The sequence below is a fragment of the Amphiura filiformis genome, chromosome 1, assembly GCF_039555335.1.
Source record: "Amphiura filiformis chromosome 1, Afil_fr2py, whole genome shotgun sequence".
NCBI lineage: Eukaryota > Metazoa > Echinodermata > Ophiuroidea > Amphilepidida > Amphiuridae > Amphiura > Amphiura filiformis.
In genome coordinates this window covers 17,399,357-17,425,391 of record NC_092628.1, presented here as the reverse complement: position 1 = coordinate 17,425,391, position 26,035 = coordinate 17,399,357, and the positions used below count along the sequence as shown (strand labels likewise).

The window sequence follows — 26,035 nt, the reverse complement described above, 5'->3', positions numbered from 1 at the left end:
AATCCCATGCCGGCACATTCCCTTGCTTTGTTTTTCAAAATAGGTTGTGTGCCGATTGGGATTTGTTTTTATTTATTGTTTTGTTTAATTGTAACACTTTGGATTGGTAAACTGTTCTTTCTTTCTTATTAATTTACTTTGACTTATTTTACTTGTATTATACTGGGAAAACGAGTTTTAACCACCGTTAATCGGAAGGTCGTGGGTTCGAGTCCCATCGACGTCGGCACATGATTCCCTTGATTTTTTTGAAGTTGGGTTATGTGCCGGTTGGGATTTGTTTTTATTTAGTTGTCCTGGCCCACCACAAAAAGTTCAGAAGAAACAAAAACTACACCCCTGCCCAATTTTGTGCCTATTTTTGCATTTTTCTCAAAAATTATAGCGCATTGGTGACAAGTAAGATAGGCCTATGTTTATTATAGGCAAGGACTACAACTGCTGCACTGGAAATTTTACTTCAACACAGACAACAGTTGTGGAGTTACAGTCAAAAATGAGGGAAAACCAATATTTGATCAATAAATCAATAAATACTTGCCTTGAGTTGCTGAATTTTCAGTGCAGTAGTTGTAGTCCTTGCCCCTATAATATACATCTTCTAATGATTTTTAAAAATATTTAATAAATGTATATTTTTCCAAATTAGGCCTAAAGCTCACTGTTAGCGCCTAACTGTATTGCTAGAGCAGGGTTTGTAACAGTTAGGGGTACTTCATAAAATTTGGTCAAGTTCTTTCAGAATTTGAGAAAATGCACAAAATGAGCTTGGTGTCCCCTTTAAGTTGTTCACACGGTAGGCCCTAAATATAATTTTCTTAGAATAAAATTCAGTTGAAACAACTGGTTCATGATTTATTTGGGTAGGCCTATATGATGAGTGGCATGGTTACATGAAATAAAAAAAAATCGACTTAAATAAAACTGCTTTGGTTAGGCCTAAATATAGCAATTCGAATTTTTTGGTGTCGGTGTCCCCTTTTACAAGTGAAACCCCAAATCGGTTAGTTTTCAAAATGTTAAGAGTTTGTTGAAGATAACGGCATTTACAGTGAATTTAGGGACCGTTCACGTGCAAAAAAATCATCGCGAAAATGTTTGGGCTCCCCCCCCCCCCTTTACAGACCTCAAACATTTCAGGCCCCCCCCCTTTTTAACATGAAAATTATGGGTCAACCCCATAGAAAAGCATATAAACTTAATTTTTCCAGGAAAATTTGTGGTCATTGTTATCCCTTATAATAGGAGGGTCAAATTTTTCAGGGCCCCCTTTTTGCATCAGCCCCCCTACAAGTGTTTGTGAACGGTCCCTTAGGCCAGTTTTCTTTTTGACGTCATTTAATTCATATTCATATTTAGCTACTTGGACAATGGAATACAACGGTTTCCAATCAATTATCGATTGATAATTTCATAACCTCGGATGATCAGTGTTGCAAAATCACGTTGGAAACGAAGACCGGTACAAAGTCCAACCCCGTGTTTCGTCGACGTACGTGCAAAATCAAGCTGAGTTTTGCAGCTGAACACAGCCAAAATGGGTGCTTCGGGGTCCAGAAGTGACTTCGCTTGGGTCTACACAGATGAACCACATTTCACGAGGAGAAAAGAGATGCTGAGTGAGTAGATAAGTTAATTTTTTTTTAAAGCTTACTGAATTTATTTGATGGGCGTGCCCATTTTTCATTTTCATCAAATTCATGTAAGCTTATAAATAAAAAATACAAGCAATTAAATCATACTTCATGCTCAACTGCTGCCACTGGCACTGTGTAAAGGTTCGTTCATACTACCACCGGCGCACCGCATTTGCGATGCGTTGCTTTGCGATGCGGTGCGTTGCCGCACTGCATCGTACTGCAAACTACTGCATTGCGATATCGCAATGAAGTTAAATACATTTTAACTTGCGACGAGTTGCGTTGAGTTGCGGCAAAAAGTAATCGATATATCGGCATCGCAAAGCAACGCATCGCAAATGCGGTGGTAGTATGAACGGACCTTAAGTGTGTTGTTTATGAGAACATGCAGCCATAGATACTAGATAGATCTTAAGTTGTAGATCATGCATGGGCATCATCACGCACCATATTTAGGCATTCAATTTAATTCTGACATGAAATGGAGCAATCATATTAATAATGTCACAAACAGCTGCAAAATGGTGATTGGGGTTGTCCGCAGGAATTTCAAATCCTGCTCCCGTGATATTAAATCTAAATTGTACCTCTCCTTGGTACAACCAAAATTAGAGTATGGCTCTGCCGCATGGCACCCAATTACAAAACAAGATTCTCACAGGCTTAATATGATCCAACGGTCTGCGGCTAGAATGTGTATGAATGACTATTCAAGGGAGTCAAGCGTCACTGAAATGCTGAAAGATTCATATGGGGTATAATCTTCTTCCACGGTAAACCAAACAGCTTCCGTGGTAAACCTTATAGCGCCATCACTTGATGAAAGTATGTTATTAGTAGGCGTGAGTTAAAAGCTATCTGGGCTAGAACTATTCCGACTGTAGGGGTGAGCTTGCCTACAGGTAAAAAAATAGGCCCTACTCGTGGCGGTTACATTATACACGTATAGTTTAGGGCAAGCGGGGGGGGAGGAGGAGGGTATGCCTACTACGGGATGTGCGACAGATTCGAGGTGCATTTTGGATTATTGATGGCCACCAAACACAATTAAGTCAGATCTCGAATGCTATATCATAACCCTTTCCTGTATAGTTTAAATAGGCCTATATTAATATAATTTTTAAATGCTATTTTATTATTTTGTAATTAATTGAAAATCTAAAATAGTATAAAATCGTATAGGCTACTATGCCTTAAATTAAAGTTTAAAACGTTCTTCCAATATTAAAAACTATTATTAAATAATCCCTAACATCTCAGACAACACGCCTCCCCCCCCCTCCACCTGCACACCCGGTACCCCCTACACCAACAACCACATGCCAAGTCTTGGCGAAAGTCTACCTTGTACATCGTGCAACCGCGCGTGCACATTCCAGTATTGCCCCGCTAAAATACACTACCCTATTACGAGCAATGGAATAGCCCGTCAATCATACACAGTGGTTGCTCCTGGAAGGAAGATTATACCAGATATGACGCGGTTGCTCATGGAAGACAAGAAGGATTATACCCCTTTTCGAAAGATTTGAAGTGGACCAGCCTTGAGAATAGGCGCATTATCACACGGCTCATCCTGATGTTTAAGATTTCACATAATCTAGTTGATATTGACTGGAAAGACCACCTCACCAAACCCCAACGTTACTTAAAAATACCCATGCTCTGACCTATCAACGACAACAATCCAGAACTCGTATCCGGGAACTAAGTTTCTTCCCATGGACAACCAAGGCCTGGAACGACTTGCCCCATGGCATATTGGATTCAACTAAACTCACAAGCTTCAAGACAGAACTTGTCAAACTCCTGGACTCAAATTTCATAGCCCTCGACAAACCCAGTCACTCCAACAATTAGGTCATTTATAGGTCAAACCCTCTGATGTGATGTAGGCTTGTCCTGCTTAATCGGAGTACAGCATCCAGATCCCATGTTTCAAGAAAGGGGACAAACACTCTCCAAGCAACTACCGGCCCATCTCTCTCCTCCCTGTTCTCTCCAAGATCATGGAGAAGTTGGTCAACAAGGCTATGTGGAAACATCTCAACAAACAGAAGCTGATATCCAAACAGCAGTTTGGTTTCAGAGCTGGCCACTCAACATCAGATGCCCTCACTTATGTTTCCCAGCGTCTCACCAACACCTTGAACAACAGAGAAGAAGCTCGTGTTGTCTGCCTGGACATCAGCAAAGCATTCGACCGAGTCTGGCACCCTGGACTTCTGGAGAAACTCTCTGCTCTTGGCTTCTCTGGAAAGCTGTTAGCATGGTTAGCTGACTACCTCTCGAACCGCTCCATGAAGGTTATTCTGAATGGCAAATCGTCCAGTCTGAAGTGGATCAATGCTGGTGTCCCACAAGGATCCATCCTTGGTCCTCTCCTGTTTATAATATTCATAGATGACATCTCTCAGAGGCTGACAAATACTTCCATCTTGTATGCTGACGATGTTACCCTGATGACCTTTATCGAGTCCAGAGAGGACAGACAAGCTGCTGCTGCATCTCTCAACAAAGACCTACTAGAGATCGAAACATGGGCCTCTACATGGAATGTTCTTTTCGAGCAGCTAAATGCCAATCCATCACGGTTTCCAACCGCAGAGATTCTGCTGGCAATCATCCTAGCCTCCAATTCTTTGGTATAAAGCTCCCAGAGGCAGATAGTGTTGAACTCCTTGGTCTCACCCTCAGCAGAGATTTATCTTGGAATCCTGTTTTAACCAAGATGGCAAAGACAGCAGCCCAGCGCACTGGTCTCCTCCGTCGTGCTGCTCCCTACTTGGTGCCAGCTCAGAGAGCGATAATTTATAAGAGTATGGTGAGATCTAAGATGGAGTATGCTAGCACAGCATGGCATGGAGCAACTCCTACATCACTGTCAAAACTAGATGCAGTCCAGAGGCGTGCTGCTCGCATCATCGATCTCCCTGGAGAAGAACTTTCCTCTCTTCAAATTCAGCCTTTGGCTCACCGTGAGAACAGTAGGTGCCACCACTATGTTCCATCGAATTTTCTACGGGAATGCCCCTGAATTACTATGCCAACTACTTCGGACCAGCTCCAGACTGACCCTCGCCAGCCGCGCCGTTCAGTTAGATCTCACGACCTTGCAGTTCAAATTCCAAGATCTAACCTTGTTAGTCATGAGCGGTCTTTCATTCCATCTACAGCATGCACATGGAATGCACTCCCGCCTCACATTCCTGGAATTGCGAAAAGGAACAGCTTCAAAAAGGCGGTTAATAGCTATCTAGGCGCCAACCCGTCAGCTTTATTGCAGCGATAACAGCTGTTAATGCCTTGATATGTCTTGACATAAAAAAAAAAAAAAAAAAAAAAAAAAAAAAAAAGATCCAGACCTAAAATAGGTATGCCCACATTGACATTGCTTATTACAGAGTACATGGATCGAATCCATGGGTTCCTACAGTCACCTACAGTCTGAGGGCCGATCTGAGGGCTGATGACACACATTCGATGGGTGTAATTACAGAGGGCCTCATTCAACTCCTACTTGTAACCACAGAAATGGCTTAACTGTGTAATCCCCACCCCATGTAGGAAAATACAAAAATTTGAAATTTAAACGCCAGAAACCTTACGTAGAAAGATAAAAAGTGTCAATTGGTATACCGTGATATAGAAGTTATCATACACTGTCACACAGTCATAGTAATTTTTTTTCAAATGAAATCGCTTTTCTGTAAAATGGATCACTGTACTGAAAAATGTTGCATGTACTAGCTTGTTTGTACAGTAATTCATTGTAAGGTACTGTCAATGAATGATGGTCACAGAACTTGGAAAACAAAACAATTTCAATGTGAAATATCATACTTGAAAAATTTGATGATCATACCTACAAAATCCTGAGATGAATTTATATCGGGTATTTTTCTAGTGCTAGCATGACTATAGGGAGGGATTAAATTAAAAGTATTTCTTGGGCTTGATCCCCGGGCTTGGTAAAGCTCGAACACCATGAACACTAGTCATGTACCGGTAGTGGCTTTGCGATAAACACACATGCAGATAAGTTTAGTGTGATGAAACACACCCCTCTCACTCTATAATTGACATTCAGCAGCCATTGCTCATTTTACAATCTCTACAAGTCTAATTAAGGGTGTCTCGTTTCACGTTTAAGGGGTACTACACCCTCGATAAATTTGTGTCTATTTTGCATTTTTCTCAAAAACTAATAACACAGTGGTAACAAAAGTTATGTATATTATAGGGCAAGGAAACCAATTACTACACTGGAATTCCAGTGATCCAAGGCAAGCGGTTTGTTATTTATGATAAGAAATAAGGTACCACTAGGATGTACCTCGTTTCCTATCATATATAATGAACCGCTTGTCTTGAGTCATTGAAATTTCAGTGTAGTAATTGGATTCCTGCCCCAATATACATAACCTTTGTTACCAGTGTGTTATTATTTTTGAGAAAAATGCAAAATTGCCACAAATTACCACATGGGTGTAGTACCCCTTAACTCGATTTTCGTAAAATGCACTATACTAGGGAGCTAGGACCACTTTCTGTGCACCCCCGCAGGACCAAACCAAACCAAATTTTTTTAGGTTCCTGAGATGACCCCAAAACATAATCAGGATGTTCCCAAAAATATAAACTGGCCCCAAGGGGGGTAAAAGGTCATCGAACTTTGCATAGGGTCAAAAACTTGCTCAAATTGTGTTGAAACCCATTCCAATGTATTCCACTAGTCACAAGGATTCAGAAAATGTATAGTTTGACCTATCTAGGATGTACCGTTCTTGAGTTATAACCAAAAAGGTCAAGGTCACGTTTTTTGCCTCTATGGGGGTCGAATACATCAAAGTGTTCCGATTTTGCAGAAAGAGGTGTCAAAATGTTCGTTTTGATGAAACAAATCAAATAAGAATAGGATTGCACTATCTTGGATGTTTCGTTACTTGGGTAACACAGCAAAATAGGTCATGGTCAATAGGCCTCAATGGTAGGGCCTACTTGACCTATTTTGCTGTGTTACCTAGGTAACGAAGCATCCAAGATATTACAATCCTATCCTTATTTGATTTGTTCGATGACCTTTTACCCCCTTGAGGCCAGTTTATATTTTTGGGAACATCCTGATTATGTTTTGGGGTCATCTCAGGAACCTAAAAAAGTTGGTTTGGTTTAGTCCTGTGGGGGTGCACAGAAAGTGGTCCTAGCTCCCCGAGTACTATCCGTTTAGGAAAATCACTAACCGTTTAAACATAAAAAAAAAATCTAGCGCCGACATCTAGCGAAGTGAGCAGCGCAATAGCAGCCGGGGGTCTACTAGGGCCATCCGCCGTAGCAGTTTGAAGGCACTCAGCAATGCTCAGAAGCCCATCCGGAGCTCAAACTCCAAATAGAATTATTTTTCACTTATAAATAACATCTTCTATTATGCTATACATTTTCTATCTGACAAGGCTAGGGGAAAATAGGCAATTCTCACCCGGGTTTTCACCACTGAATAACACCAATCGCAGCGTTGCCATGTTGTTTTGATTCCAAAATTTTTTAACTTTTTTTTTTTACATACGTTGACACGGTTAACCGACCGGATTGTGGACTGTTTAAACGGTTAGACAAATAACCGTTAATTTACACCCCTAAAGTCTAATCCATTTTGAGTAAGTGGGTAGAGTAATACGCAGATTAACAAAGAATATTGATTAACCTCCGAACTGTATCTATTGTTATGCAAAATGCTTATTGCATTGTGGGAGGAATTTCGGCACAAATTGACTTCTGGTAGAGAAACCCTAAGACTCAGTACACCGGTCGATCTTACCGTTTCCGATGTTGATTAAGATACTTCTTGCATCGATCCGAGATGCGGAAAAACCAATAGTCATTTTGTCCCACATAAATGAATAAATAACAAAACCCCGATCCCCAGGTGGACTCACCCAAAAGGTGACGTCACACCATATGATCGCCCCTTATCCTCCTTGGTCTCCGACTGACACAGACGTGCCTATCGATTGTTCATAGCACTGTGTATCAATTTCTAATTAAGGCGAGATATACGGGTTGTAGTTTCACACCTTAGGTAAAACCAAACCGGTATTGTTCGGCTGAGGATAGTTTTGACGGCATTTTCTGGCGAAAAAGTGACAAAAACGATCCAAAACTTAGCTACATATCGTGCCTCCGTTTGTATCACGGGACACACGAGCAATTCAAAATGGCGCTCGTTGGCGCCATTCATTTTGTTTCCCACGTAAAACAACCATTGCAGCCTGTAAGTTACAATAGATGTTTGTACATACACATTGTATTTCATGTACGGTAGGTTATTGTTGCTATGTTAGGGTGATTACTCTATCGTTATGTCTTCATTACCGTCCAATAAAGGCGAGTTAATCAGATATTCATACGGTGGGGATTGGTAGGGACCGTCTGACATTTTAGTAATAAAGTTAGCCAGTCCTTACTTTACCACTAACGTTAGCGACCAGCCTCCGTGCTCAGGTTTGCTTACTGGGCTTGAGTCGCGTGTTGGGGGGTAGTGCCCCCTCCCTTTCTCCTCGCTTCGCCTCGGCCCTGTCGGGCTTGCCCTTCCCTGGTGACGGAGCGGGACCCACACCCGCTCTGTTTCACCCACAGGGAGTGCTCACGATCTTCTAGATGTCTTTCTTTTGCTTAGGACTCTCCGAGTTCCAGCTTGACGATTGGGATAGGCTCCGTCATCGCCATAAGGCGAAGAAGAAATCTACCAAGGGCACTGGTAAGGTCGTCACGGTGGATTCTGCTGTGACAGCCCCTATGGGTCATGGCAGGTCTGCTTAAGGGGGCTCGGTCCCCGGACAAGCAAGCGGTTCCTTCGGGACTGCTAAGCGCGTCCAAAGGCTCAGCAGCCAGCGAAAGCACTGACTATACGTCGGAGCAAAGTAGCAGGCAGCAGAGCGGTAACCACCAGCGAAAACCCTAGCGGGTTTTGCAGCAGGAGGATACCAGTCGACACGGTAGATTCTGCTGTGACAGCCCCTATGGGTCATGGCAGGTCTGCTTAAGGGGCTCCGGTCCCCGGACAAGCAGGCGGTTCCTTCGGGACTGCTAAGCGGCGTCCAAAGGCTCAGCAGCCAGCGAAAGCACTGACTATACGTCGGAGCAAAGTAGCAGGCAGCAGAGCGGTAACCACCAGCGAAAACCCTAGCGGGTTTTGTAGCAGGAGGATACCAGTCCTCTAGCGAAAATCCTCACGGGTTTTTAGCAGGAGGACACCCGTCTGTTGCAGGCATATCTACGGGCTCAAACAGCCACAGTAGTAGCCAGCGACGGGCAGCATGCAAGGGTACCCCGCGCTTGCCTGGGTTGAACCCGAGCATGCATGGGTTCAGCAGAGACGATACCGCTGCTAACGCTGTGGGTGTAGTCTTAGCAGAACCAACTGGGGTTGTCACACGGCAGCGTTCCATGGCGGGACCGCCGAGTGATACCCTGGGCCCTAGAATAGCTGCTGGCTGTCCACAGGGACTGGCTGGCGATTATTCAGGGGTTGGGCTCGCAGTCTCTCACGGGACAGCGACCCAGGTGCATTCGGTGGCAGCTACAAAGGCGAGCTACGGCTTGACTTCAGTGGTAGCCGCTATGCACCCGCCCATAGCTGCCGTGAGTGGTCCGCCACACACAGCGACCTTGGGCGAAGCTCTAGAGGGTACAGTAAGTAGCTTGAACAGCCTAGCTGATCAACAACCCACTTATGTCCTCGAGAGCCAGCGGAGCGTGGGTGATCCATTACCGTCAATGGGTCAATTACCCTCTCTTGATCGATCACTGTCAAATCAACAGGGCATAGCTCCATTGATTGACGCTGCCTATTCAGGTGGCGAGGTGATTGATCGGGGGGTATGCACGCTCAGCTACCCGTGGTACTAGGCAAGCTCCCTCTAGCCAAGGGACAGCCGGTATAGCGGGGTACCCATACACGCGGCTTGATCCCCTTGCGGGGAACAGCAGTGAGGCATGGGTACAGTGGTACACAGCCGGGAGCCCTCACGGGCACCTACGCTGGAACCACGCATACAGCGGTACACAACCGGGAACCCTCACGGGTACCCATGCTAGTGCAGCGCCGGTACACGCCAGCACACAGCTTGATCCCCCAAACAGGGAGCGCAGTGTGGCGAGGTACAGCGGTCCACAGTTGGGAACCCTCACGGGTACCCACGCTGATACCGCACCGGTACCGAGCACCGCCTTAGTCGCCACAGTCTCTGTGGCAACAAGGGGAGGCGGTGCTGGTACTGCAGTACCATGGGGTTACCCTGGTGGCGGATCCTTTCAGGGTCAGCTGCCGGCTGGGTATGCCCCGTGGTACCCGCCGCAGGGTGTTTCTTCCACGGCCTAGCACCGTGGCAAGTGTCGCCTAGCGATGGCCACGCAGTACCAACATCAGCTGTTGACCAGACCAGCCGGCATGGGGCTAACCCAGATCTTGATCAGGGTAGGCCCCGTGCTGCTAGCGCTAGGACGACGGCTGCGAGAGCATGCGGACCCAGTGGTGCCATGGCGGATACCTCAGGGTCTTGCGGGAGTACTCCCTCTTCTGCTGGCAGGTAGTCGGCGAGCCACACAGTGGTTATGCCTTCTTACCCGCTTTCAGATGCCCGTCCTCAGTTGCCGTCATCATCGGAGCATGATACGGATACTGTGGGCGAGGGAAAGGAGTCGGAAGCTGAGTCCGGTAGTGACATCACTACAATCTCCTTCCCCGCTGCCCGCGAGGGGAGCAACAGCACTGATCTTCCTCCGGACACCCCCTAAGGGGAGTCCATGGAGGAGGACCAGGGATCCTTTCAGTAGGATGCTCAGCTGCTGCTTCCTCACAGGGGACGCCTGCACTCTCATTCCCGGCAAACCTCACGGGTAGATATCGTGGGGCTGTCGAGCTCAGTAGAGCTATGGCGCCTGCGTGCTTGCACGCTTCCTCTGCGTGTATCGCGGGAGGACCACGGGACATACCTGAGGGGATCCGAGAGGGACCCAGATGTCGTCAAGCGTATCACGCTCAGACAACATCTGAGCTCTTCCGCGAGGTGAGCCTATTAGCGGTGCTAACAGCTAGCCTCAACGAGAGCTCCATGGGCCTAGCCCATAGGGTGTCCACTCAGCGCGGGGGAGGGGCCTGCCACTCCAATCGCTCAACGCGATGGAAAGGCAGGGTCCTTTTTCTCTTTGGATGCTTCCACGCTACGGGGGAGGACCGTGCAAAGAAGCTACCAACGGGAGCACTCTGAAGAGGTCGGAAACTGCCCTTACCATGGGTAGGAGCTCCGACTTCAGCAGGCCGTGCACCACCAACAGTACCCGAGCCCACTACCTCTGCAGCACCCATTTCTGGGAGGCGCAAGGGTAGCACAGGAACAGCTGGCAAGCCCGAAGAAGAGCAAGCGCTCTTCCAAGGGAAGCTAGGCAGAGCATTCCTGGGGGCTCAGCGGTTTTTCCACAGGGGATCTCCCAGTGGACAACCGCTTATGGCTTTCACCCAGAGGTGGGAAACCATCTCTTTGAGCGCCTGGGTATGGTCAGTGGTGAGTGGGGGTTACAGACTGGCAATCCAGTCTCCCCACATTCGTCTGCACATTTCAGAGGTCCACAGTAGTGCCGTCAGACGGCCCCCAGCGTCGGGCACTACTGACAGGGATCACACAGCTTCTCACGGCGGGCGATTGTCGGTCTACCCCCGTTTCTACGGGTGATCTTGGAGCCATTGGCTCCAAGGAAGACCGGCGACGGGAACCCCATCCGGAACCGCAGGCTGTTGAACACGTTCTTCAGGCCCAAGAGGTTCAGAATGGGGACTCTCGCCTCGGTGCTAGCCTGCCCCATCAGGGGCATGGGAACAGCATCGCTAGATCTCTCGGACGCCTATCTGCATATGCCAATCGCCTCTCAAGATCGGAGGCATCTGCGCTTCTAGGTACAGGATCAAAATTACCAGTTTTGATACCGGCCATCCGCCTGTCCATCTCTCCCAGGGTGTTTAACACTCTTGGTCAGAGCGGTGGCAGCGTACCTGAAGCACAGGGGTGTCAACATCAGTTGCTACCTGGACGTTTGGCTCATATACGGACGCACTCCACTGAAGACTACGGGTCTCATGGGGTTGATAGTCCGTAGGGTGCGGGACCCTGGATTTTTAAAAAAAAAAAAAAAGTCCAGCGTGGTCCCGACGCATGAACACCACTATTTGTAGGGGCCCAGATCACCCTCACGGAGGGGTTCGCGGTGCTCTCACCCGGCGGGTGGCGAACATGGTGCGGTGTGCCTGACTCTTGGCGAGTCTCGGGCAAAACCCGCTGTGGCATGGATGAAGGTGGTAGGCCTAATGGCCAGTATGGTAGACCTCGTACTGTACTGCCGTTTCTACGTTAGGCTTACCCAACTACACCTTCTAGCCTGCTTGCAGGCCCAGTCGTCACCAATATCCCTCGCGGTTCCGTTGTCGGAGATCGCGCGAGAGAACTCTGGTGGTGGACCCATCAGCCCAATTTGACCCAGGGTGTCAGGTTTCCTGCACCCCGGTATGTCACGTAGTGAGCGACCATAGCGTCAAAAGCGGGGCTGGGGGTCCACATCCACGGAGACTCCGTCTCGGGCCTATGGGGGCCATAGAGACAGAGTTTCACATCAACCTCCCTCGCTTACGAGGAGGTGATCGTGGAATCACATACCGTTGTCCTGACGGATAACACAACCGTGGTAGCCTACCCCAACAGACAAGGGGACTCCGGGCCACCACGATTGAGCCTGCATGCACGACACCTGATAGGGTGGTGCAAGTTCAGGCAGATTACGATGAGAGCGATACACATCGCGGGCGTCACCAGCATCCTCGCGCACAATCTGTCACGAGGAAGGGTGTCGGGACCAGCAGAATGGTCCCTTGCGCCGCAGGTCGCTCAGACGATCTTCAAGGGGATGTACCACCCCTCGAAAGATCTGTTCGCATCTCATCGCATAATCATCCACTGCCGGTGTACTGCTCAAGGGTCGCGGACCCCCAAGCATTCACCGTGGTCGCTCTGTCCATAGACTGGGGAGGGATGACAGCTTATGCAGTCCCTCCGATCTCACTACTCATGAGGGTGGTGGCCAAGATCGGGTGGGAAGACTGCATTGTCATTCTGCTAGCGGCAAGGCCGCTGGCACTCCCAGTACCAGATCTACTCCGGATGCCCGGAGCGGAGGTACCAGTCTATCACTAGAGCACCTGCAGTTAGCTGCATGGCCCTTACCAGGGAACACGCAGCGGAGGGATACTTTTCATCAGAAGCTGTTTTTTCTCATCGCCGGGGCTAGGCGGAAGTCTACCCTCCGTCACGTATAGCCAGAGTCTGGCTCCATACTACGCTTGGTGCAATGAGACAAATAGCTCTCCCGCTAGAAACCTCTGTGCTGCTAGTTCGGAGTTTCTGACAGAAAAGTTCCAAGCAAGACTTCAGCGGGCCACTGGGGCCAGCTATAAGTCAGCTGTCCTCTCCATTCACCGAGGTTTCGAGGCGAATTCGACTATCATAGCCGATGGTTACCTTATTAGTCTACGCCTCGACGGTATGTTCAAGCAGTGTCTACCTCAAAAAAGGAAAGTGATCCTCCTAAGGGATCCCAACACAGTCTTAGATTACTTTAAGGGTCACCCTTTTGACCTTCCGTCAAAAGCGACGCTTAAATACGTAACTCTCAAGATGGCTTTTCGGTTTGGCGTTGGCTTCGGGACGGCGGTGCTGAGTTGCACACGGTCTCGAGGTTAGCTTCCGTGTTCACAAACACTGGAGCGACACTGTTTGGCGCTCTGTTCTCGTGACTCTGAACGGGCGCGGTGCATACCGACATTCGTCCCTCTCCAATCCCCAGGGTTGGGCAAGGTTCGGCTGAAGCCAAAGATAGGCTGGGGTGTCCGATAAGGCGCTGCAGCACTATTTCTTCCGAACACAAGCCTTGCGAGGACTCACGACCGCATTCATCACCCTTACAGAGTTTTCGGTCCAGCCGCTGTCGCAATGGCTGGTCCAGGTGTTGGTGGGGTCTGGGGGATCGCGAAGGTTTCGCGTCCCACGACCCACTCGACACGAGCTATCTCATCATCTTGGGTATACTGTTCGGTTGTCCCTTGAGGAGATCTAGCAGGCGGTGTCCCGGAAGCCACCTTCGCCCTTCTCTACGATACTTCCGTTTACGTTAGTAATCAGAGACGGGGTGGGAGGTTTACCGGGACATTGTTCGGGCGATCATAATACGGTGGTGTACGGGTACCAGGTTTTCAGACTATACAGAATACTCAGCATGGTAAGAACCAGTGTCGCTATTCTTAACCACCAAACTTATTAAGTAAGGAGGTTTATGTCTGTGATCGCGTGGTCTTTTTTGTTTCCCGACCGTTGGGGAAAATATTTTCTGACCTCGCGAAAACCATCGTTACCGCTCCCGATCCCTGATCAGATGCTGACCAATCTTGTACCTCCATCCGTCGGTTACTTGCTAGATCGATCTTTCAGATGTTGATGCAAGAAGTATCTTAATCAACATCGAAGCGGTAAGATCGACCGGTGTACTGAGTCTAGTCCCAAACAGAAATGTTTGGTAGACTCATAACCGTGCGATCTTACCTTTCGATATTGATTATCCCGACCCGCCACCCCTACAAGTTTGGTCCGAGTAGGGGATCCCAAGTCGGATAAGGGGCGATCATATGGTGTGACGTCACCTTTTGGGTGAGTCCACCGGGGATCGGGTTTTTTGTTATTTATTCATTTATGTGGGACAAAATGACTATTGGTTTTCCGCATCTCGGGATCGATGCAAGAAGTATCTTAATCAACATCGGAAAGGTAAGATCGCACGGTTATGAGTCTACCAAACATTTCTGTTTGGGACTAATCTGTGTGTTGGCAGTGAGCAGCCTTGCTCATTTTACGATCACTCTCAGCTCTAATCCTAGATTAGAGTACTCTAATTGACTTAATTTGCATAACGCTGATAATTACTCGAGAACTCTAGCTTCGAATTTGCACACGATAGTTACGCATTCAATGCTAGAGTGCGTTGCTATCATTTTTCGTCGCGCAGTGGTGCAATTTGTTGCACCCGAGGTTATTTATTTTGTTATTAAATGTTGAAATTTGGATGAAAGTTATTTTGATGAGTCAGTCAACTGTATTTTTTGAACAAGATTGACCTATTTTGGACAGTCTAAAATTTTGCTGAAGTGTAATTTTAGCAACATTTTTGATGCAATCGACTGTCGTGATCGGCTGTGTTTACTTCTGAACTTCCATTGCTTTACACGGTGTCATGCTTCAGCGAATCCGACTAGATTTTGAATGCAAAGGTCTCTAGCACTCAATCATGCAATGGGGGGAAATCACCAGGTAACATTACAATTAACATAATCATAAAATAAATACCTCTTGAAACAATTCAAAAAGTTTTCTTATCAGGATTGTATCGTTTATTTCCGATCCTCACATATCAATTTGTGTCTCGCATTGTCTTACGCCCTGCTAGGGTGAAGCATATAGGCCGCCTCCTTCTTCATTATTTAGGATACAAATTAATTACATAAGAAATGGCAAACCGGTATTTACTATGCTGAGAAAATTGACTAAAAGCCCCTGTATGAATCAAGAGGGAATTCACTAGGGTGTCCCATTTGACATTTGACAAACATGATAAATACCTGTATTAGTGCAATTATAGATGGAACAACCCGAACAAGAGAATGTATGTAAATATTTACCAACATCAAACATGACCAAACAATTAATGTAATGTTTTGCAAATTTCCTTTTACAAATTAAACATTCTGCTAACCATGCACCACAAGGTTCTATGCACACACCTGACAAAAACCTTGGACCTTTGTTCCTGCCCTAGACTGCTGCCCTCAGTCGTCAACCGTCTGGATTGACGACTGAGAAAACTACATGGAAAAAAAGTGACGGATTTTGCAACAGGATTCCTGTGGCATAGAGCATGCGCAGTTATATTTGGCGGAGCTAAATCTGATTGGTCTTCAGTCACATCGGGAGTTCCTCAAGGTTCTGTTTTGGGGCCCATCTTGTTTCTGTTATTTGTAAATGACATTAATGAAAACCTGTCCTCTCCCTTATTTCAATTTGCTGATGACCATACACTTGTGCGCTCTATTAGAACTTTTGAGGATCAAGTTGCTCTGCAGAAAGATCTTGACAGAATTCACAGGTGGACCATTGAGAATAATCTCCCCTTGATGCTTCTAAGTGTGCTGTTGTTCATTTTTCGAGGTCTAGGGCTTGTAGTCTTTTTACATACAAGTTAGGTGGTATTCCAATTAAGGTTGTTGATGAGTATAAACTGCTTGGTGTTGTTTTCAATTCTTCCTTATCGTTCTCTTCACATGTTGATAATATCTGTAAAAAGGTTTCTCGTCTAACTGGTTTTGTCATCAGAACTTCTCGCCATATGCACTTCAGTGCTCTTCTGCATCTATTTAAAGCATTGATACTCCCTCATCTTACATACTGTGCTGTTATTTGGAATCCTTGTCAGACTGGCCTGCTTGATAGGTTAGATAAGAGTCAGAGAAAGATTTCTAAAGTTTTGATGTATAGGAAGAGGTGTCCTTCTGATCTTTCATATGAGTCTAGATTAGATGAATTTAGATTACTTAAAAGCGTGCGACTTATTTGATTTGTTGAGGTTGATCTTCTGCTTTAAATTGATTAATGGAATTGGTCCTTCTTCTTCTTTTTGCCAATTTTTCAAGCCTTCTAAGGTTAAGGAGTTTAGGTATCTCCACTGTAGTTCTCATACCAATGCCTTTTTCAACTCTGTTTTTGTTTCCTTTCCACGTTTGTGGAATGAACTTCCGATGATATCCGCTCTCGCCCTCCCTTACCTTGTTTAAGGCCATGTGTAAAGAACATTTTATGATGTAATTATATTTTTCATATATGCATGTTTACTTATCTAATTTTTCCCCCTTCATTGCCATTTATGTTTTAAAATCTCTTGTGAGTAAACATTTTGGTTTAAATTTGGGAAATTTAGTTTTATTTTTAAATTTGGAGCCCACTCTATGGCAATAACTTTGTTCACATAATTATGTGTATTTTTTGCTGCCTGTATCTTGTGTACTATTGATACATCCTGTGTGCATAAGTTATATGTCTTAGAGTGTTTCACTCTTTTTTTCTGCAAATGTTTTTGCTTTAATGTGTATCTGGTATTTATTACTATTATCATTATATTATTATTATTATTATATGTACATTATAATCAGGAAAGAAGAACACATTGTGTTTGGACTGTTTAGTCTATTTCTTCTTTCCTGGATTGTCATTTAAATTGCTTTTAATGTTTTTACATGTTTGTAATTTATGACAATTGAAATAAATATTATTATTATTATTGTGTCCAAATTGACCTTTTGACAGAGTTTGTTGTTTTTAGAACTTCAGAGCGGAATCTTGTCACAGCGGCGGTACAGCGACGTGGTACACGGTCAGTCGCGCTACGGCGCACAACCAAAGTCGCATTGAATAGTTTTCAGAAGTCCGTCACGATATGGACTGGAAGATAATCAGTCATCACTACGCAGCATAACATAGTATGAGAAGTGTAGACGGCTGATTGGAATTTAGTCTATTCCTGCCCTTCCTTTGCAAATTTATATGTCAGTTTACAGCAGAATTAGACCTCTGACAGGTGTTCGGAAATGTTTGTTCTGTTACGGGGGTACTACACCCCTAGCCAATTTTGTGTTTATTTTAGCAATTTTCTCACAAATTATAGCGCATAGGTGACAAGTAAGATATGTATATTATAGGGGCAAGGACTACAACTACTGCACTGAAAATTCAGCAACTCAGGGCAAGTAGTTATTGATTTATTGATCAAATATTGGTTTTCCCTCATTTTTGACTGTAACCCCACAACTGTTTTCTGTACTGAAATAAAATTTCAGCGCAGTAGTTGTAGTCCTTGCCCCTATAATATACGATATCTTACTTGTCACCAATGCGTTATAATTTTAAGAAAAATGCAAAAATAGGCTCAAAATTGGGCAGGGGTGTAATACCCCCTTAATGACAGGAATATAAATAAATGTGTGCTAATATATTTGAATTTTCTCTCTCTTTGTCCACAGAAAAATATCCAGAAATCAAGAGATTAATGGGTCACGACACATACATGGCCAAGATTGTTTTAGCAATGGTAGCAGTACAGTTCATCACAGCCTACTGTTTACGCAACGAATCATGGGCGACCATCGTCATTGTCGGTTACTGTTTTGGCGGCGTGGTGAATCATTCAATGACTCTGGCTATTCATGAGATAGGTCATAATTTAGCCTATGGTCATGCTAAGCCTATATGGAATAGGTGGATTGGGTTCATAGGTAATTGCTGCATCGGGGTGCCGATATCGATTTCATTTAGGAGGTATCATCATGATCATCATCGTTACCAGGTAAGGAGCTCTTTCAGGTTTTTCATTTTGTCCTTTCCAAACAGCAAGTTCAAATCTTTAACAAAATCTCCTGTGTGTTCATGATGTCAGTGTCTCTCCAAAATTTGACCATCTTAAATTTGACCTTCTAAAAAACATTGACATTTAATGCGGACTTACAGAGTTCAAATGTATAAAAACAGGGAAAATCTGTTCCAACTGACCGGCGGGGAACCAAAAAAGATGGATCCAAAAGGATACAACAGTGTCACACTAGCAATGGATAAAATTAAAAACAGGGAAAATATGACACAACATCCAATGGGGGGAGTAACTTAAAACAAAGTTAAAAACCCGACGTTTCGAAAAGACAAAACTTTTCTTTCTATCCCTTGAGAAAGAAAAGTTTTGTCTTTTCAAACGTCTGGTTTTTAACTTTGTTTATATGTCTTAAGTTACTCCCCCCATTGGATGTTGTGTCATATTTTCCCTGTTTTTAATAGTTCAAATGGTTGTTGCTGTGTTATGAATTTGATTTACCCTTATCAAGGCACTCAGTCAAAATCAAAAAATCTACAAAATCAACAAAAATCACATTTTTAAGCATAGTAAAAAAGGATAATACACTATTAGCCAAAATGATTTCATCTATAATAAGGGTCAAGTTCAATAACCTGATTAACCTACATTCAACAAGCATAGCTCAAAAATTGACCTCAAATTGTGGAGTATGAGTTTTTGTACCCAACACTCAAAGGTCATTTTATCGATGACAGCCTAGAGGGTAAAGAACTGTCGACTGATAGTTGAGCATGTTGAGATCCTAGTGATTGGTGTTTCCGTACTGTTTTCCTAAGCCTTTTTAGAGCGTTTTATTTAAAAGGCGCCCCATGAAAGTGTGCCAAAATCGCTTGCCCCCCTCCTCGGCTTGCCAAAAATTGCTTCCCTCCTTTCAGCTCGCCAAAAATTTCTTCCCCCCCAAGTTTCGCCCCCCCCCAGGTCTCATAATTATTGCACAGTCCCTTACTGTTTTATTGCTGCAGCTGTCACAGGCTAGAGAATTGTGAAGTCAACTTTGATGGAGTCAGTTATGCTTTAATTAAAAGCAATCAAACAGCATGGCCTAAAAGTAATTAATTATTAATAATCTGAAAATGAAAAATTGAAAAAACCTACAAATACCTTTCAACTAGCTCATTGAATACTAAATATTATAATTCATGCTTTTATTTATCAACACTAATACATCTGTTATATTTTTTTCTTGTACGTCTCAGGGTGAAGACGCCCTTGATCCCGATGTCCCGTCAGAATGGGAAGGCTACCTCTTCCGCACCTCATTCACCAAAACCATCTGGATGATTCTTCAACCATTATTCTATGCCTTCCGGCCATTCTTCAAGCGCCCCAAAATACCTTGTAATCTGGAGTACGTCAACCTCGCTGTGCAGATAGTCTTCAATGCAGCCGTTATATACTGCAGCGGAATTAAAGGACTCCTGTATCTTATCATCGGTAGTTTAGTCACCATGGGGTTGCATCCGTTAGCGGGACATTTTATCTCGGAGCATTATCTGTTTGAAGAAGGACATGAGACGTATTCATATAGAGGAGCGTATAACTATATTGGATTCAATGTTGGCTATCACATGGAGCATCATGACTTCCCAAATATACCTGGGCATAAACTTCCTCTGGTAAGCAAGACAAAATATGTAACCTGCTAACATGAAATGAGCGTAAAGTCACAAGTTGGTAGTTTCAAGACATCCTATCTTCTGCGTTGTGTTGTTTGTTTCACACGCTCCGGTTCAAGCCAATAGTATGTATGTATGTTCTTTGTGAATGAAGGGCACAGAAATATATGGGCCATTCACTGAGGACATACTACTGGCTTGTACGGGTGAGCGGCAAACAAAGAACATCAACTCGGCAGTCAGAATGTTTAGAAACTACCAAAATATCAATGGCGCCCATACGCATAACTACAATCCCGGTCATAATTGTTCGAACACTTTAATATGGGTACCTCAAATATGCCCCCCATTCCCCCTGATCAATGTTGTTGGTTCTTTTTTGGTCATGAACCCCTAGAAACATCCAACATTGATTGGTGGGGCAGGGGGAGGGTTGTAGTAGTAGGAAATGGTTCAGACTTCACGTCAAAGAAAGCGATATTTTAATATGTCAAGTATATCAGAAATAGGGTCTCAAACAGTCCTACTTTGACACAAGTGTTCGAACGACTTATGTCCGGGATTGTATTGGCGATGTCCAAAAAAAATCATCTAAAATTGGTTTTTGGCTCATATCTTTAAAACGGAAGCAGCTATTACAACCAAATTTGGCACGTTTTATCACAACAATATGTTCTCAGTTTTATAAAATGGGCAGTATTAAATATTGTAAATTAAGGGAACGGTCAATGAAAATGTATACGGGACCATAAAAACCATGCAAATTCACATTCTAATAAAATCTATGTGTAAATGCGCAAGGAGATGTTTTCAAATTCATATCCTTGTAGGTCCTGGTGATCATAAGGATGAATACTAGTAAACATGGTAAATGTATAGTCCACGAGTTAGGGATAAATCACAGGAAAATATGGATCATCTTCATGAAACAACATATTAACTTATAGCACAACAACCGGAGTATAGGAGAATCTGCCTGAGATACTAAGAAGACACAATAAACTGCGCATAATAGTGACATTTTGCATTTTAGTTGAAAAAATAAAAAGAATTTGACAACAATTGCTCTGCAAAGTTATTTGAATGAAAATTTTCCTGAAATATTTATAACAATTAATAAATAGTAATAAAAAAAATACTTGGATTGATTCGAACCCGCCACGTTAACTGCAGATCAAGAGCGCTCTAACCGATTGAGCTATTGAAGGCCAGTGGTTTTGGTTTGGTTTTGTTCATTGAGAAGTGTCATATTAATCATGTTATTTAAATTGACAAATTGCGCTAAAAAAATTAATTTCTGAAATGATCATATCGGTAATCCATATTGTTGTGAAAATATTGTGTCGATTTGTACACCATAAACACATAAATTAACGATATACCACCATATTCATAGAATATTAGAAATCACAATGATCAAATCTTTAACAGTAGTGGATTATCGATGGTATGCATTGATTTGCGTGTGGTATACCGTTGGCTTATCGTCATGTGCGCATCCTAAAATGCAAAGTCCATACAGTATATTTAAATTTCACGATTAGACTTAGTTTTGGAACGAGACTGAATGAAGGACTTGCTACATATAGTGATTATGAAGGAATTCTTTATGATGCGTTAATTCGCATACGGACGACGACGATGTGATTTTTTGTCTGTATGACAACTTACACTAGACGAAGTTTTGGATGAGAAAACGGACATTTTGATGAGAAACGGCCAAAATGGTGAGAATTCAAATTTTCTCATTCTTTTGGATGAGAAAATAATAATGTTTGTTTTGAGCTCAGCGGGGATTAGCAATTCTCACCAGTTTTAATAAGACAATAATGATTGACACCTACACCAGGAAGTTTCTCATCCAAAAGAATGAGAAAATTTAAATTCTCACCATTTTGGCCGTTTCTCATCAAAATGTCCGTTTTCTCATCCAAAACTTCCTCTAGTGTTAAACATTGTCATTATCGTCCCCTCTCATTTACACATTAAATTGCTTTGACACTGTGGAATAAAATAATCAAAAGTAAATGGATATATTTTTACAATTTTTTTCATTTTTAATGATGAGTCATTAAGTAACTTTGTCTGAATAAGATGTATTAACATTTTGGATTTTGACATTTACATCAAATTTACATCAAATTTCTTGAAAATGCACGTTGATTGTTTTGTTTTTCACTTTAATATTTGAATTGAGGATACATTCCCAAAACACATTGCTCGGGTGTCGCCTCCGTCTGTGAATCTCTGGCTTTCTGTTTATATGGGTGAAATGATTGTACTCTACTGATCACGAACCAAAAACGTACAGGTTGTGCAGTGGTTTGCTATCTACTGAAGATAAACCCTGCTATCTACTGAAGATAAATTTTGCCTCTGCGGTTATTCACTTCCAGTGGCTCAATCAGTGATCAATTTAGCACAAAGTTTGGCATTTAATATCGAATATTTATTAAATTGTACACAATTTGAATATATTTGCAATGAAAATGATTTCTTTTTAACACTTAATATCAAATTGTGGTCTTTTCTCATAAAAAAGTACCTAATTTACATCAAAAAACCTATAATATTCAATATTTGTATTGACCGATCCCTAAAATATAAAGATCCCCCATAGAAAATATTAGCGTGTATATAAAAATCTTACTTTCAGGAATAATATCTGAAAAAAATCATTAAATTCTACTAAATTATTTTAAATTGGCAGGCAAAACACTCTTGAAAATAGGACAGTTTTCACATAGGTTTACATGGTGTGCGACACATTTTCATTGACCGTTCCCTTAATTTAATCAATATCATGCTGTCCAATTCAGAACATATGACACATATCATTGTGATAATGTGTGCCAAATTTGGTTGTTATACCTACTTTGGTTTTAAAGATATGAGCCAAAAACCAAATTTAGATGTTATATTTTTGACATCGCAAATACAATCCCGGTCATAATTGTTCGAACACTTTAACATGAGTACCTCAAATATGCCCCCCATTCCCCCTGATCAATGTTGTTGGTTCTTTTTGGTCATGAACCCTAGAAACATCCAACATTGATTGGTGGGGCAGGGGAGGTTATAGTAGTAGGAAATGGTTCAGACTTCACGTCAAAGAAAGCGATATTTTAATATGTCAAGTATATCAGAAATAGGGTCTCAAACAGTCCTACTTTGACACAAGTGTTCGAACGACTTATGTCCGGGATTGTAGTTATGTTTTGTAGCTGATCTCCTTCCCAAAACTGAAAGGGTAAAAAAATATCAATGTTAAAGCCTTCTTTTGACAAGAAACAATGTTTTGTATGCGCTTTGCTACAGTCATGACTATAATATTAATAACTCCCAACACAAAGAAAGACACAAAAATGGATTTCATGGTTTTGAGTTTTGGAGATACAAGGTTTTTGCACAATTACTTTCAAAAACATTCATTTTGTTTTTGGCTGAAATCTGTAGTACGTTTTATATCGTATTCGTATCTTATCCTATATATGTAAGATGTATGAGGTTTTGTCACAAGTTCAATTTTGAAAATACATGTAAGGTTACTGTGGGTTTATTGTTGAAGATAGACATATAGGTTTTGCCAGTATGAAGCCTGGCTTGCTAGCTACAATTAAGATCAGTACAATATATCAATTTCACCAAAAAGTGAGAACCGAGGGGTCATTACAGCGATGATAAGAGAAACGTAATCTCAATTTTGAACCTCCCTCCCTTCGTAGGACTTCATCTATCTTTAGGTTTATTCCTTATATACTTTCCAGTCAGCTACATGCAATATTGCTGCACCTGCTGCATGCTGCCTTATGTGTGAGATAAGTCCAAATCTTGTGGTCTTGTGCAGCAATTTATGCTTCTTCCACTCACTGGCTGGCTCCAAGGAAGAATTCATGAGTGAATGAATTTAGAATTTGTTCCCTAAACTTATCTTAAACTGAACTAAACCATAAACTTCCAAAAACTAACAAGCTGATTGCTGAATCTATGTAAAGCCTACAATGTATTATAGAAATCCCAGTCCCAAACATTTTACACTTGCCAGTTTGTGCTATGATGATTATTTATGAGGTACCGTGGCTGTGCTTAATCAATAGATTAGATTCAGGAGTGGCTTTGTCCAGAGCTTCATAATCAGAACTCTGATTTTGGACTTATTGGGCCCCCAAATATATGACTAAACTCAAAATGGATGGGCTAAAGATATTGGATTGAATCTTTTATTGGGGGAAAAAATGAGTTTAATGAACAATTCCAACTGAGATTTGACAGTTGACAACTGAAATAGTTTTTTGTTTATCCTACAATATATTTTTTTGCACAGATGTAAACTCAAGTGTTTTGATTTCTGTATTGTTTCATTTCAGTTACGGAAGATAGCACCAGAGTACTACGATCCTCTTCCAAGGCATGACTCATTCGGTAAAGTAGTGTGGGATTTCATCTTCGACCCCAAAATTGGACCTTATGCAAGAGTCAAGAGACCATCGTCTGTAGACCCCACACAGAAAGATCCATGGGAGCAGTGACCACTGCATAATGTTTCTTTTTAAATACCCACCAATTGTACTAGTTATCATTAGTGGCAGAAGGGGTGAGGAATGAGGAGATTCTTGATTTTCTTGGAAAGGGGGTGTAAGGGTTCAAATTTCTTTAAAAAAAATCAGTCATTGAATTTGAATTCTCTTAATCATCTCCAATATGAATTCTCCTATTCATGAAGCGTGTATATTAATGTGACACAATCAAGCAAAAAGTGAACACCTTCTGCCACCTCTCGTCAAAGTACTACTCCTATAAAAACCCAAAGATTAAACGTGCTGCGCATGTGCAACAAGGCTATACTTTGATCAGCTCGTAATCGGCGGGAATTGTTAGGCTTTTACCACTACGCCGAAAAAGTAGATCCGCGTTAAGAGTGATATTGTTCATCTGGAAGATCTACAATGTGCATGTTAAAGAAAGTAGACAAGTATAGGACTTGAATTAATAAATTGTGATTTTTCTGGCGAGGTGTGACAAGACAATTCTCTAAATAAAATATATTGATATTAATCCGCGATGTTAAAATTCCCGCCGATTACGAGCTGATCAAAGTATAGTTTGTTGTAATGTTGCATTATTTTATTATAAGGGTCGTAACTAGTACAACCTGAAGTTGCTTTCACACAACTATCAAATAGTTACTCATCATAAAGTTATTAAGATAACTTTTCATTCATATTACTGACATTGAAACATCTATAGGTTTCCCATAAACCATATGAAAATTTGCAGCTTAGTGCATCACATCTATGCACATTGCACACTTGTTATTGAAACATCTATAGATGAGTTGACCTCAATGTTTATCAACAAAGGCTAGGGACTGGTATATCGATATGCTTGAATGAACCCCATGCAACCACTACACTGTTCAATAGCCTTATTTTGATGTGGCGGGAGTTTAAAAAAAACGGGCCCTGAACAAAATATGATGCACGCACATACTGCCAGGCAATAAACAATGAAAATTAAGATGATGCGTGCGCATACTGCCAGGCATTGATGTCAGAAGTCAACTCATTTATAGGTTTCATATAAACCAAATGAAAATTTGCAGCTTAGTGCATCATACCTATGCACACTTGTTGTTATAAAAAACAAGCTTTCCATAAAGCTTGAAGATTTTAAAGTTTTTTTTATTCATTACATTCACAGCCAGACACACACCCCGTGTACACCATGTGATCATGTTTCCCCTTGTGTACACCACCATGTGATAAAGTTTGTTTGGCTTACATAAGGCGGAAAGATAAGACTTGTAACATCCTGTATTGATATAGAATGGCATGCACACAGTTGGGCGCAATGTTTACGTTGTGTGTTGTGTAATGTGTGACTGCCGCACGCTTATGTGGATATACACGAGTTGTCAGTTGGGACTTTATTGTCACGCGCAGTAACAAAAGCCAAATAATTTCCGCCTTATATAAGTCGAACAAACTTGGCCCGCTAAAGCAGTGGGTTTTGTTGTTGCATGTTAAATGGTTAATTTTACCATGTGTGCTGAGGTGAAGTACATCATGAGTACCTTACAGGTACCAGTTTATTTTGTGCTACATAGACGTGTAATTAGAGTAGTCTAGCTGTGGAGACGATATGCAAGTAGGATTGGTATATTTAGATAAATTGTTTTTAGCAGTACTGTAGATACAAGAAATTTTGTGTGAGGAAAAGAGTCAGTGCTTTCTT

At 42.7% G+C, this 26,035-nt stretch overlaps 1 protein-coding gene across 1 annotated transcript; it reads left to right on the top strand.

Annotated features, from left to right (window-relative positions):
• The first annotated feature begins 1,431 nt into the window (after positions 1-1,431).
• LOC140162567 (sphingolipid delta(4)-desaturase DES1-like) lies at positions 1,432-24,637 on the top strand. Its single transcript, XM_072185862.1, has 4 exons — positions 1,432-1,619; positions 17,803-18,125; positions 19,382-19,801; positions 24,169-24,637. The coding sequence occupies exons 1-4, from the start codon at positions 1,538-1,540 to the stop codon at positions 24,328-24,330; spliced, it is 987 nt and encodes a 328-aa protein (XP_072041963.1). The 5' UTR covers positions 1,432-1,537; the 3' UTR covers positions 24,331-24,637.
• The last annotated feature ends 1,398 nt before the right edge of the window (positions 24,638-26,035 follow it).

Excerpts from the sequence above, each read along its gene's own strand:
- LOC140162567 (XM_072185862.1), top strand. The coding sequence starts at position 1,538 with ATGGGTGCTTCGGGGTCCAGAAGTGACTTCGCTTGGGTCTACACAGAT. Across the intron at positions 1,620-17,802 it reads GAGGAGAAAAGAGATGCTGA|AAAAATATCCAGAAATCAAG; the intron begins GTGAGTAGATAA and ends CTTTGTCCACAG. Across the intron at positions 18,126-19,381 it reads ATGATCATCATCGTTACCAG|GGTGAAGACGCCCTTGATCC; the intron begins GTAAGGAGCTCT and ends TGTACGTCTCAG.